The following is a 13,719-nucleotide window of genomic DNA, read 5'->3' as shown; positions in this document are numbered from 1 at the left end:
TATTAACAGATTGCAGAATGGGTACAGTACAGTACGGCTCAATACACACAATTGTTAAGGGGATGCAGACCAGAGAAAGACTTTCGTCTCGTTTACATCAGGGTCCCCCATTTTTTTTTTTTTTTTTTTTTTTTCAACCTTTATTTAAAATCGTAAGCATCTGAGGTTTCCCTCATTTACAGAAACGACGATTGTACAGTACATAATAAAAACAATATTCACAGAAATTTAAACACCAGAGTAAAACAAATTAAAAACGTTTAAAAATAATTTTAAAATATCAACTAAAACAGTTACAGGTAGTCACACAATGGTCTGAAATCATACATTTAAACATTCCAAGGGAAGGGAGAACCTCCAATTTTAGCGTGAGTTGAAGGACATTCCATGAGTTAGAGGCATCAAAGGAAAAGGCTGACTTCCCTCGATCAGAACAAACTAACCCTAACCCTAACCCTAACTCAGAACAAATCTGAGGAACCCTAAGAACCATCCAGTCATTCGATCGAGTTGAATAGGTTCCAATATTCCAATTTAACAGTGAGGAAATATAAACAGGTTGTTTACCAATAAGGGCTTTAAAAATAAATAAATACCAGTGTTTGTTGCGCCTTTCTGCAAGAGAAGGCCAACCCACCCTATCATACAGGACACAATGGTGAGTATCATATCTGTCACCAGTTATAAATCTGAGAGCTGAGTGATATGCAGAATCCAGAGGTTTAAGAGTTGATGCCGCAGCATGCCTATAAATTACATCACCATAGTCCAAAACTGATAAGAAGACTTTCAATTTTGATTTTCAATTCATCATAAGGCAGCTATCAATATCTAGCTTTGTCCTCTGGTGCAGAGAGCTGAGAGACTATGGCTATATATATATGTGAGGACCCCAATGTTATTTAGACGATAAGGGATCTCTTATCAAACAAGGTTTTAGGAACATCTATGTGTCTGGAACTGGGGCCCCTGCGTGTTTTTGGACTCTGCACCTGCACCCTTCGAACAGCTCTTTAAACAGCTCTATGTCGGCCGGGGCTCCAACACAACCTGGACCACATGGTGCTCTGGAGGAAGCCTGAGTGGAGGTCCGGCCCTGGGGCCCGTTGGTAACGCAAGCATTGGGTAACACAAACTAATTATTTTAACCCTTTCACTGCCGCACTACCAAAAACGGTTAACCCGTTCACTGCGACGATACACAGGAAGGTTAACCCTTTCACTGCCACACACAACAAGCCGGTTAACCCTTTCACTGCCACACGGCGGCAGAAGGTTTTGATTGATTGATTGAAAACTTTATTAACAGATTGCAGAATGGGGTACAATACAGTACGGCTCAATACACACAATTGTTAAGGGGATGCAGACCAGAGAAAGACTTTCGTCTTGTTTACATCAGGGTCTCCCATTTTCAATTCATCAGGTCGACGGTTGTGTGATAGTAAAGGGTTAACCTTCTGTCGTGTGGCAGTGAAAGGGTTATTTAAACATCAACTTATTCAAAACATCAACATACAGTGAGTCGGGGGACCCAGATGTAAACAAGACGAAAGCCTTTCTCTGGTCTGCATCCCCTTAACAATTGTGTGTATTGAGCCGTACTGTATTGTACCCCATTCTGCAATCTGTTAAATAAAGTTTTCATTCATCCTTCATTCACACTCTTGCACCACTCATAGTTACAGTACCTCGTCCTGAGTGACGGGATTCTACACCAATGAGTGGTGACGGGGGCGGGACCTGGAGACCGGCGCGCCGGCGGGGAGATTCGAGAAGAAATGCGGAACAGCGATCATCCAACAACAACACTGCCACACTGCTGCTTTCATTAGAGGGTTAACTCAGAGATCAATATCAATATACACACTGTAATGAAACATGCCACCGGCTTAAAGCGATTCAGCTAACGTGTCGATTAGTCATGTGTTCCTGTGTCATGTTTCAAGGGCGGATCGACAGCTAGAGACCATCACAGATCCAGGTAACGTTATTATAGCCTAGCTGTGTGGCTAACTAGCCGTGAGGCTAACGTTATTTATTTAGTCGTAAACAAACGGACTAACGGTGTAGTTGTGGTGTGTTAACGTTATATCATTTCATAACAAACATCGTCAGTGACTATATAGCTAATCGAAGTGCTGATCCGCTGTTACTAGGAGCTACGTGAACATGTTGCTAACACACGTTAGCTGTTAGCTACTGGGGCCTCGCTCAGTCTCCAGGTCCCGCCCCCGTCACCTCTCATTGGTGTAGAATCCCGTCACTCAGGAGGTACTGTAACTATGAGTGGTGCAAGCATAGATAAGAGTGTGAATGAAAACTTTATTGAACAGATTGCAGAATGGGTACAATACAGTACGGCTCAATACACACAATTGTTAAGGGGATGCAGACCAGAGAAAGACTTTCGTCTTGTTTACATCAGGGTCCCCCATTTTCAATGCATCATAACATATATGACATAGTCATACTGTATGATACAGATATACTACAGTACTGCTGTTACATCTATACATTCTCCTGGAGAACCCTAACCTACGTTGGCTACGTTATTATAACACTGTCTGATAATTGATTAACCCTTTCACTGCCACACGACAGAAGGTTAACCCTTTACTATCACACAACCTTCTGTCGTGTGGCAGTGAAAGGGTTAACTGGCTGTTGTCGTGTGGCAGTTAGGGCTGACCTTCGAAGCTTTTTTTAGCAATCGAAGCTTCGGGGCCGAGCTTTTAATATATATATATATATATATATATATATATATATATATATATATTTTTTTTTTATATCATGTTGTGGGACTTGTACAGCACTTTGGTAAACTTTGTTGTTTTTAAATGTGCTCTATAAATAAAGTGGATTGGATTAATTAATTAAGTAGCCCCTTTCGTGACTGTGACGCAGCCAACAAGGTTTCACTCGGCTGCGCTGCCTGGGTGCAGTGGGGCTGCTCTCACAGCCAACAACATGACATTACATAATTATGTTGCAACCTTCGTCTATCAAACAAACAATTATATAAATATTTATATGTAGTTGATAGAGACAAAGGTAGAATTCGACTTAATTAAGCACGTTTTATTAAGACATATTTTTATATGGGTCGGGACTAGGGATGCTCGATATTGGCTTTTTTACCGATACCGATATTCCGATATTGTCCAACTCTTAATTTCGATACCGATACCGATATCAACCGATACCGATATATGCAGGGTTTCCCCCAAAAAAACTGAATAATTTCAGGTAATTAATAATTTCACTGGATGCATTCAAAAGGCTTTCTAAATGTAAGCATTATCTGTGCAAAATATGATAATTAAAAAAGTAAAAATTAACATTACATATCTCTTGTTGTTGAATTAAACCAACATGCATACTTTTGACAATAAATAAAATAAGAATTGGTTCTTACTTGCTTGCCTGGGTAAATAAAGGTTAAATAAATGTAAAAAAGATTTCTTTTTTTTTTTTTTTTTTTTTTATACCGATACCGATATTTTCCGATATCACATTTTACTGCCGATATCGGCCGATAATATCGGTCGGCCGATAATATCGGACATCCCTAGTCGGGACACTTTAACTCTTTCAATGCCACGCCTGGTTTTCCGTTTTACCGCTTGAATGCCACCATCCGCGCCAATGTTAACGTTAATTTCGCCTAATCTATGTTTTAAATTATGGCTATGTGTCTAATCTGCCCATCGCATTATCAAAGACTATTTTCCAGTCAGTGCTGTGAAGGTAGATTGTTTTTTTATCGCGTCGTTGCCGTTTCAGAGCAGTTAGAAAAGCCCCCGTTTTGATATAAAAAACAGCTCATTCTGGAGCATTCTATGAAAATCGTCTTTTAGTGGAATATTCCACAACGTTGATATTCGTCTGCCTTTTTATGAATCGTTTTCAAATAAACGCTAGATGATCAATATTATACGTGCACGCACGCACATTACGGCCGCGCGCGGATAATCGCCTCGTTGATTTCATCTCGGACTTTTACAGTGAGACAGAAAGAAGACATTTCACAAAACAGCTTATAACTTCATCAAACTTACTCTGATTATCCTACCACTGATAACATAGAGTCCTTACCTGACATCAGATGGTATCCAACTGGTATATTCCAATTCCTGATCACCATTCGAAAAAATCGATACGTGTATGGATCCAACGCGACACAGTGGATCTCCATGATCCGCGGGGATCTGAGGCTCCAGAATGAACTCTAGTAACCCCGGCTGGATCAGTGAACTGGAAAATGTGGAGTACCGGATTTTTTTCCCCATTCATTTTTCATTGAGTCCATTCCAAAATCACTTATGTCATCCGGGAGACGACAGGGGGCGCTTTTTTCCACAGTGATCACCGGCGCAGCTCGGCAATACTCGGGTAGGCTCGGGTGATGCAATAATTTTTCAGATCGCAAAAAAAAAAAAAATCCGAGAAATCTCGTGAGTGGCTAGCAACCACCTATAAAAAAACACGAGAAATCTCGTGAGTGGCACTGAAAGAGTTAAAAAAGCAGCACAATGAACACAAATCTGTCCGACATAGCAAACGGCATTGCTTCGCTTCGTCGCCATGTCTGCTGCACATGTCCTTGTTGTTTTCAACACAGATAATCTCCACGTGCTTGTTGCAGAGAGGTGGCGTCGAGGCGCCGCTTACTTTCGTTTCATTGGAATGGAGGCGGGAAGGCGCCGCTTACTTTCGTTTCATTGGAATGGAGGCGCAAGATTTTGGAGGCTATTTTTTTTTATGGTCGAAGCTTGTGTCATCGAACGAAGCTTCGAAGTATTTAAGACAGCCATAGTGGCAGTGGAAGGGTTAACCTTCTGTGTATTGTTGTCGCAGTGAAAGGGTTAATTACAAATGATTTAACAGCGATCAGTGCAAACACAGTATCTATAACTTCACTAATTATCTAACGTTTGCTTTTGTGTTGTTGCGATAAACCAATGTGTACTTTTTGGTGTACTTCCAACTGGTTTTGATTGATTGATTGAACATTTTATTTAACAGATTGCAGAATGGGTACAATACGGCTCAATAATACACACAATTGTTAACACATTGGGCGCGGGGGGTTGTGCCCATCTTATACCACCATCTCTGCCACCTTTGAAAGATGTTTACCTTCTTTGCAGGGCTATAACTTTTTAAATTGTATTGCTATCTGCATTACTATGGCCCATTCAACATCGATTATCTATCGTTCAGGATGTGCGAACGTTATATTTTTTCATTCATACATTGTTGTGTTAATACCTTCGAGAATATAAGTATGTTTTTGAATCTTTACTGCTGTAATTCCAAAAACAGTAGTTATAGGCCCTGAAGCATATATAGATTATCGATTGGCGTTTCTTTCCCATACACGCTATATTCAAAAATTCAAATGTATATGATTCGGTATACATTATGCTTCATCATGCGTGGAGGAAAGGGGGGGGGGTTGTTTATAATTCCTTGATCGTCAGTAACGGCTTTATTTACTATGGGTTGATATATTGATCAGACTGTTTGCAAACAAGGAAATGCACAATCGGGTTGAAAATAACGTTACTGCCCTCTTACCGTGCGCCGCTGAGACTGGCGGAGAAAGATCCCAATTATTCGACGCCGATCACCTAGATCCATTTCCGGTTTGTATGGCGCAATAAACGCCGAAATCATATCGATCCCGTGGGAAATTTGACACTGCAAATCGCTCAACATTTAAACATTTAGACAGAACGGGTCACGAATTAGAATAATAAAACAAATCAAATCAAGTTGCCTAGTCTGCAGCAGCGGCCGTCTCAGGCGACGCATGCGCATCATTATTGCGTTATGGCAGCGATCCATATGCACTATAGTGTTTGTCTGTAGTCCCGTAGCGAGATGTGACTTTTTGAGTGCAACTCGCCCGACCATCCACCAGGCGGCGGTATTGAGGCATTGCAGTCCCATTTAGGGTCCCGCCTAGGGCACCGGGGGTTGGGGGGATGAATTATGAATGCCATGACGAGAAAATTAAATATTGATCTAAAAAAATGCTGTACAGCGATGTTGGCGGTCAACGCATGGCGGGCAATAACGCTGGATGTGTTAACACTTTCAGAGCCCAAGCTTAATCTTGATTTACAGCTTGAATGCCCACCATCCACTTCAATGTTAGAGTTATTAACGCCTAATCTATGTTTTTAATTATGGCTATGTGTCTAATCTGCCCGTCGCTTATCAATGACTCGTTTTCCAGTCAACATTGTCGAAGCGGATTGTTTTTTTATCGGTTCATTTTCGTTTTATAGCATTTTGAAAAGCCCTCATTTTTAAGGAAAATATAAATATTCCATGATAATCGCCCTTTACTGGAATATTCTAGAACGTTGTAATTTTTCGGCCTATTTATGAATCGTTTTCAAATAAACGCTAGATTATAGATAGTATGTGTACGTATGCACGCTATATAGGCGATCTGAGAAATCCATTCTCTGATTTCCTCAAAGCGATCGCCCACACACACACACACACACACACATAGGGCGAACGCCGAGATCTCAGCGAATACAACTCTGATTATCCCAAGACTTGTAAAATAGATTCCTTACCTCAGATCAGATGTTCTCCAAAAAGATCATTCCAATTCCTGATCGCCATTCCAAAAATCTATCGCTTTTATTGATCCAACGCTACATACTGTATTATGTATTCCACGCTGTTCTGAGGCTCCACAATGAATCCGATCGGCTCGGGGTACATGCCTGAGAAGTAAAATGTGGATTCCGGATTTTTCTTTTCTCATCCATTTTCATTGAGTCCATTCCAAAAGGGTGCATTACCATCTGGGAGACGATAGGGGGCGGTTTTTTCACATCTGAGCTCCTACAGGGGCTGCATACCAACGGGAGACTCGGTTGATGAAATATGAATTCGGATCGATAATAAAAAAATAAAACACTAATTGTCGTCGTGGGCATTCAGGCATTGGGCTGATAAAACGCTTTATCACGTTTTGGGCATTGAAAGTGTTAAGGGGATGCAGACCAGAGAAAGATGTTTGTCTTGTTTACATCAGGGTCCCCCATTTTTTTTTTTTTTTTTTTTTTTGGATCTTTTTCCCCCTCCTTTTTCCTCCGATTTTCTCCCATCCCAATGTTAGTCGTTATGCCAATTCCCAATCCCCTTCCTGGTCGCTGCGCACTTACCCCCCACAGTCGGTCTGGGAGAGTGGAGGCTACCACGTGCTTCCTCCGACACACGTCCAGCCAATCAACCGCTTCTTTTCACCTGGCAGCGCGGATTCTCACTGAGAGGGCGTAGCGTGTGGAAGGATCACACTACCCCACTTAGATCCTATCCGCGCTGAGCAGGCGCCCCGACCGAACTGTAGGAGTCGCTGTTTACAACGACCCGGACCCACCCCGCCAGCTTCTCCCACCCTCTAATACTGCCAATTGTATTAGTGTGAACGGCCAGCCAAGCTGGTGACAACCCCGGAGCTGTGAGCTGGATTCGAACAGGCGAATCTAGCCGCTCCGGGGTTTGGTGACAAACGCAATCTCCGTTACGCCACCTGACCGCCCTCAGGGTCCCCCATTTAATATATTATGGTGAATGGATTATTCCCAGTTCTGTATTCATATGAAGCCACTTGACCCCCACCTCATTCGATCAATGGCAGCTAAACATTTTTATATTTTAGCTTACAGTAGACAAATTAAACGGACTTGTGCCATTTACAATTACATTTAGTAATTTAGTTGAACGCTTTTATCCAAACCAACTTAAAGGTTCTGTACGACAAGTCAGCAGGAAGGGTACAACTCTTACAACTGAGTAACAATGTTCATCAAACAGTGCTGAAACTTGGGTGCTGCAGTGATGAGTGCATCGTAGTAAAGACATATTAGTATAGTAGGAAGAGTGCATGATAGTATAAGACAGTAAGAATGTTTTTATTCTTTTCATTTCAGATATTGATTGAAGAAGTGTGTTTTTAACCTGTGCCGTAAACTGTCGGAATGCAACCTAACATTTACATTTAGTCATTTAGCTGACGCTTTTATCCAAAGCGACTTACAAGTTCTGTGCGACAAGACAGCAAGAAGGGTATAACTCTATCAGCTGAGTAACAATGTTCATCAAAGTGTTGCGTGTTAAGGCGCTCCCATAGTCCAGCAGACTGTACACAGAGCAGACTCCGCGGAGGTCCGCGCGGACTCTTTGAGCCTTCATAGTCGAGCGGACCTCCGTGGACCAATTTCCTAGATGTCACGCGCCAGTTTACACAATTGTCCCCACGCTGTTCAACTTCTGTCATGTCGTCGTCATCCGATGTCAAAATAAAGAGTATGTTATCTCCGTTTCCAATATTTCGATAATAAAACGGGCAGTTTTACGCACTTGAATAACAGGTATATAGGCAGCGAGATGCAATGTACCGTATAGGCTTGAGGTGGACAGCGCGTGGTGCTGAAAAGACACGCATTGCATGAAATAAAAGCACCCGTTTTATTTCAAAATATTGGAAACGGAGATAACAATATTTATAAATATTTATTTATTTATTTATTTCGAAATAAAACTGGCAATTTTACACAATTCATTTAGAAAAGCCATCTCAAGGGCGGCTAGGTGGTGTAGTGGTCTAAGGCACTCGCCACCAGTGTGGAGACGCTAGGATTCGCGTGTTCGAATCCAGCTCTCCACATTGTTTTTCAGTTTGGCTGGTCGTCCGCAGTAATACACATTGGCCGTATTACGGGGAGGGAAAACTGAAGGGTGGGGATCGAACGTTGTGAACAAGCGACTCCTACAAGTCGGTTGGTGCGCCTGCGCAGTAGAATCAGGAAGTGTCGGGGGCAGCGTGAGCCTCCCACGCGTTACTCCTCGACACTGAGAGATCGAGCTGCGCAGGTGAAAAGATGCGACTGCTGTTACCTCAAGTACCGGAGGGGACTTGTGCTATGTATGACTTAGTCCACATTGCAGCCGGCTTGTGGGAGGCAAGAAACAGCGTTCGTGACAGGGGAGGGTTGAATTGGATGATACGAAATTGGGATGGGAGAAAAATATAGAAAAAATGGGAGAAAAAGTGGATCAAAAAAAAAAAGAAAAGCCATCTCAACATCTCTCTTGGCACGGAGCGAGTGTTCAGAGTAAAATGCAGATCGGCGTCACATTAAATGCAGTTCGATGTCAACCAAAACGCTGAGCAGCGTTTTGTGTGACACCAAGTCAGCGGCGCGGATGTCCGCGCGTCAGAAAATAGTAGCTTCGCACCTGTGGGTCTGCTGTCCGCTGAGATCAAAGCTCAAGAGTCCGCGCGGACCTCCGCGGAGTCTGCTCTGTGTACAGTCTGCTGGACTATGGGAGCGCCTTTACAGTGTAGGTTAGTTTATTAGGAAAAGTGCATGACAGTATGGTTAGTCGGGGTTAGATTTTTTTTTTTTTTTTATCATTTCAGATAATGGTTGAAGAAGTGAGTCTTTAGTCGACGGCGAAAGATTGGACGTGTTTCGGCTGTCCTAACTGGGATGGGTAGTTCATTCCACCATTGTGGGGCAAGGACTGAGAATAGGCGGCTTCTCTTTGATGACCCTCCGGGAGCTTGGATAGGAGTAGATCTGAGGCGGCCACCTAACGGTGTCAATTGTAAAATACATCTAGTAAAATGTATATTCTATAATGTATTATACTAAATTATGTTATATCAAGTAAAATTAATGAAGGAAAAAATGTAACCGTAGGGGGGGTAGGGATCAATAAGCTTAGCGTCCCTCCACTCCTTTTTTTAACATGTCAACTAACTACATTGCTCTTGACTTTTTGTTTATAATTTCTTTTTCATTCCGATTATTCTGTTTGATATTGTGATTTATTTAGAGGAATGTAAAGAATACATGTTCAAAAATAAACTTTTCAGGGAGGCCGGGTAGCACAGCGGACTAAGCGTCTTGTCTACCACCGCAGAGACACTGGTATCGAATCCGGCGGTCAGCGGTGCCTCCGGCTTGGGCCGGTCGTCCATACTGGCTCAATTGGCGGAGTCAGCGGGAGGGAAGCCGGCGGGGTGGGGTAATCTGGTCGTTGTAAACAGCGACTCCTACAGGTCGGTCAGGGCGGGAGGGAGATGGTAGAGCCATATGGAATCCGCGATCACGGAATCGCGGACGGAATCGCGGAATTGAGCAATAAAAATGGAATCAACTATTAAAAAAAAAAAAAACGTTTTTTTTTTTTTTTTTTTACTTTTTTTTTTTTTTATGTTGTGGGACTTGTACAGCACTTTGTTCAACTTTGTCAGTGCTGTAAAGTTTAAACCTTTTTAAATCTTAGACAAACAAAACACTTTGCTTTCATGAAATATTGTAAGCAGTCATTTGAGGCTTTATAAAAGCAGCACAATGAACACAAATCTGTCAGTGCCGAGTCCGACCTCATCTTAAATAACAAACAGCATTGCTTGTTGTAGTTAACAAAGAGAGGCAGGGTTGATTTTGCAAAAATATATATCCTTTTTTTTCTTTTTTTTAATAATAGAATTTTATTTTCATATTTGAATCCCATGCCCATCGAACGAAGCTTCGAAGGACAGCCCTATTAAATGGACTGTTATATCTTATTAAATTGTGGACATTTATTCATTCCCACTTATCAGACACTATTTCTGATGGTAAAATGAGCGTACAAAGCAAAATACAGAATTCTGAAATATTAAAACGGAAAAAATGGAATTTGGAAAAAAATTCAATGGAATTTGGGGGAAAATAAAACGGATTTCATATGGCTCTAGGAGATGGTGAGGGTAGTGTGATCCTCCCACACGTTACACTTCACCCAATGAGAGTCCTCGCTGGCAGGTGAAAAGAGGCTGCTGGCTGTCTCCACATGTATCGGAGGATAAGCATGTGATAGACTTCAGGGCTCCCTATAGACCGACCAGTGGGGGGCACATGCGCGCAACGACCAGGAAGGGGAGGAGGGGGGGGGGGGGGGGGGGGGGGAATTGGCATAACGACTAAATTGGGATGGGAGGAAAAATACAGAAAAAGTGGATAAAAAAAATTCAATTGCCTGCATATTGGACACTGTGTGTACAGACGAGTCCTACGTGATGTAACGGTCCCCTCCTCCTCCTCTCTCCTCCAGCGTAGATGGAGGCCATGGAGGTGGACTTCCAGCTGGAGGGTCCCAGCGGCAGGAGACGAGGCAGGGCGGGTGTCGCTGCTGCTGCTGCTGCTGCCGCGGGCGGGGGCCAGGCGCAGGAGGAGGAGGCGGGGGCCCAGGCGCCCGTCGTCATCCTGTCGGACTCGGGCAGCAGCAGCACTGAGCTGGAGGACGAGGAGTACGAGGAGCGAGCTCTCCACTACCTCACCCGGCTCCCCACCGCCTGGGCCTTCAGTCAGAGGGCGGAGGTCGGCGTCAGGGCGGGGGCGACCAGGACCTCCGCAACTCAGGGGGCGATGAGGCGGAGGAGAGTCAGGTACCTTCTGATTTGATTTGATGTTTTTTTTTTTTTTTTTTTTTTAACACTATGGGTGCCGGCCAGAAATCCGGAAAATGACTGTGGATTGCCAGCGCTATTTGTCTATGGAGAAATTCCCCTTCTTTGCAGGGCTATAACTTTTTTAATTCTATTGCTACATTGCCATTATTAGGGCCCATTCAAAGTCCTATATGTATTGTTCATTGTGTAGCAACGTTAAACTTTTTCATTCACATATTCATAGTAAAGTATGGTCTAATGTATAAGTATGTTTTCATCTCTTTCTGCAGCTTTCTCCAGAACGTGATATATAGCCCCAAATGCATTATATTGATGATGAAATACAGTTTGATGGCAATCGGGGCGATATAAAAAATTTCAATTGGACGTACTTCTAGAATGATCTACGTATGATCTGATGATGACCGGATGGGCGGGGGATCGTTTATAATTCCGTGGGCAGCGTTATATCATTAATCTAGTGTGGGTGATATGTTCATCATAACAGTTTATATGGAATACGATCAAAAATAACGCTGAATCTTACCGTATCCTCCTCGCGCCGTTGGGCGATGAGCGTGGAACAGTCATTTACCTATTATGGTATGTAGAAATATCGGGTCCATTTCCAGCTTGTATAATAGTATATATGTCCAAATCATGTTGTTTATCGAGTTATTGGCAATCGATCGCTATGTATTGTGTCGAGATAGAGTGCCCGGAAGTAATATGGCCGACCAGCACAACCTCCATAGCACTTCCTGTTTGGCGATTGCACCGATCGGCCACCAGATGGCGCTCCTGAACCGCCAGAGAGCTCAGTGGGTCCTACTGGTGGATCTCAGGCCAGCGGAGGGGAAATATGAATCCGATCGCAGATTTTTTAAATATTGATATAAGGACGCTGTAAAGCGTTTCCCGGCAGTCAAAGTGTTAACATACAGGTGTATGCCCAGCCCATATGGGCTTACAAGACACATAAACAATAAGTATATACCGTAATTCCTCTAATAGTAACCGGTATTCAATTAAAAACCGGGTCTCTATTAATGACCGGGTGCGCTGTTGAGCTAAGCAATTATAAGCCGGCCTCCTAATACAAGCCGGGTTTCATGTTATTAGAGTTATTATTGTTGTTATATGCTGGCCTGGCTGTGCAGTAAATACCATATAATGGTATGGTGTTAATGTTTACCAAGAGAGTAAGCCTACCTCAGAATTGTATAAAACGAAATTATTATTATTATTATTATTATTATTATTATTATTATTATTATTATTATTATTATTATTATTATTATTATTATTATTATTATTATTATTATTATTATACCAGTATTGTGATTGCACTATTTTACTTTTTTCTTTTCTTTTTTTGACCACCTGTAATTGCACTGTTTACTACCGTATTTCATACAGTACTTGGTTTCAATAAATGAACCCAGTACATTTTACTGGGTTCAAACTGACACAAAATGTTGATTTATTCATTATGATCCGTTTGAAAATTAGAAATATAGGCCTCTCTCTTATACAGGCCTCCTCCTAATACAAGCCTGGTATCCGCTACAGTTGAAACAAATACAAGCCGGGGTTACTATTAGAGGAATTACGGTAATAGTATACTTGACATTAGAGTTGTTCCGATACCAGTATCGGAAATGCCGCCGATACTGCCTAAAATGCTGGTATCGGTATCGGCGAGTACACGTCAATTGTAGCCTCCGATCCCATGACGTCATTTATCTCCTGCGGAGAGTGAGGATTATAAAATGAACGTGTTTTAAAGTGTGATGCTGTTTGTCATTTTAACAGCAGATACATTTTCTTAAATTCCATTGTCCCCGAAAGTGCGGTGTGACGGGGAGCTCGGACGGGATGTGTTTTGCTTGCTGGTGTTATGATAGCATTAGCTGAAAAGCTAGCTAGTTGGAACAACATCCGCTTTAACGTTACATCAAATCGGATGATCGCCTGTCCTTTCTCCAGGACCTGACACTGTCCGTCTATCGACAATAATGCACCCAAGGTGAATCGTATTTAAGTCAAGTAGCTACTGACTAGCGTTAGCTGACTAACGTTATCAAATGGCAATGCGGGGAAGACGAGCTAGGTCACCTAGCTTAGCATGATAACGGTACCTTGGCTAAAGTTGGTGCTATTCATAATCCAGCAATAATGGCTGCAGACCTGCAAGCAAAGTACAGCAAGTTCCAAGTGCCAAAGGATAAGAGTCT

The 13,719-nt window shown here is 42.5% G+C and overlaps 1 protein-coding gene across 1 annotated transcript in view; it reads left to right on the top strand.

The window, feature by feature from the left end:
- Positions 1 to 1,796: 1,796 nt before the first annotated feature.
- rfwd3 (ring finger and WD repeat domain 3) overlaps positions 1,797 to 13,719 on the top strand; it is a gene marked incomplete at its 3' end in the record, with an annotated part of 38,197 nt that continues 26,274 nt past the window's right edge. Inside the window, exons 1-2 of the mRNA XM_084334485.1 lie at positions 1,797 to 1,984; positions 11,146 to 11,479. Coding sequence (XP_084190611.1) covers positions 11,151 to 11,479 — 329 coding nt within the window. The 5' untranslated portion in view covers positions 1,797 to 1,984; positions 11,146 to 11,150. The remainder of the gene's footprint in view (positions 1,985 to 11,145; positions 11,480 to 13,719) is intronic.

This window comes from Notolepis coatsorum (assembly GCF_963971535.1).
Source record: "Notolepis coatsorum genome assembly, chromosome: 18".
Taxonomy (NCBI): Eukaryota; Metazoa; Chordata; class Actinopteri; order Aulopiformes; family Paralepididae; genus Notolepis; species Notolepis coatsorum.
The sequence above is the reverse complement of the archived record's forward strand: the minus strand, read 5'-3'. Positions and strand labels throughout refer to the sequence as shown.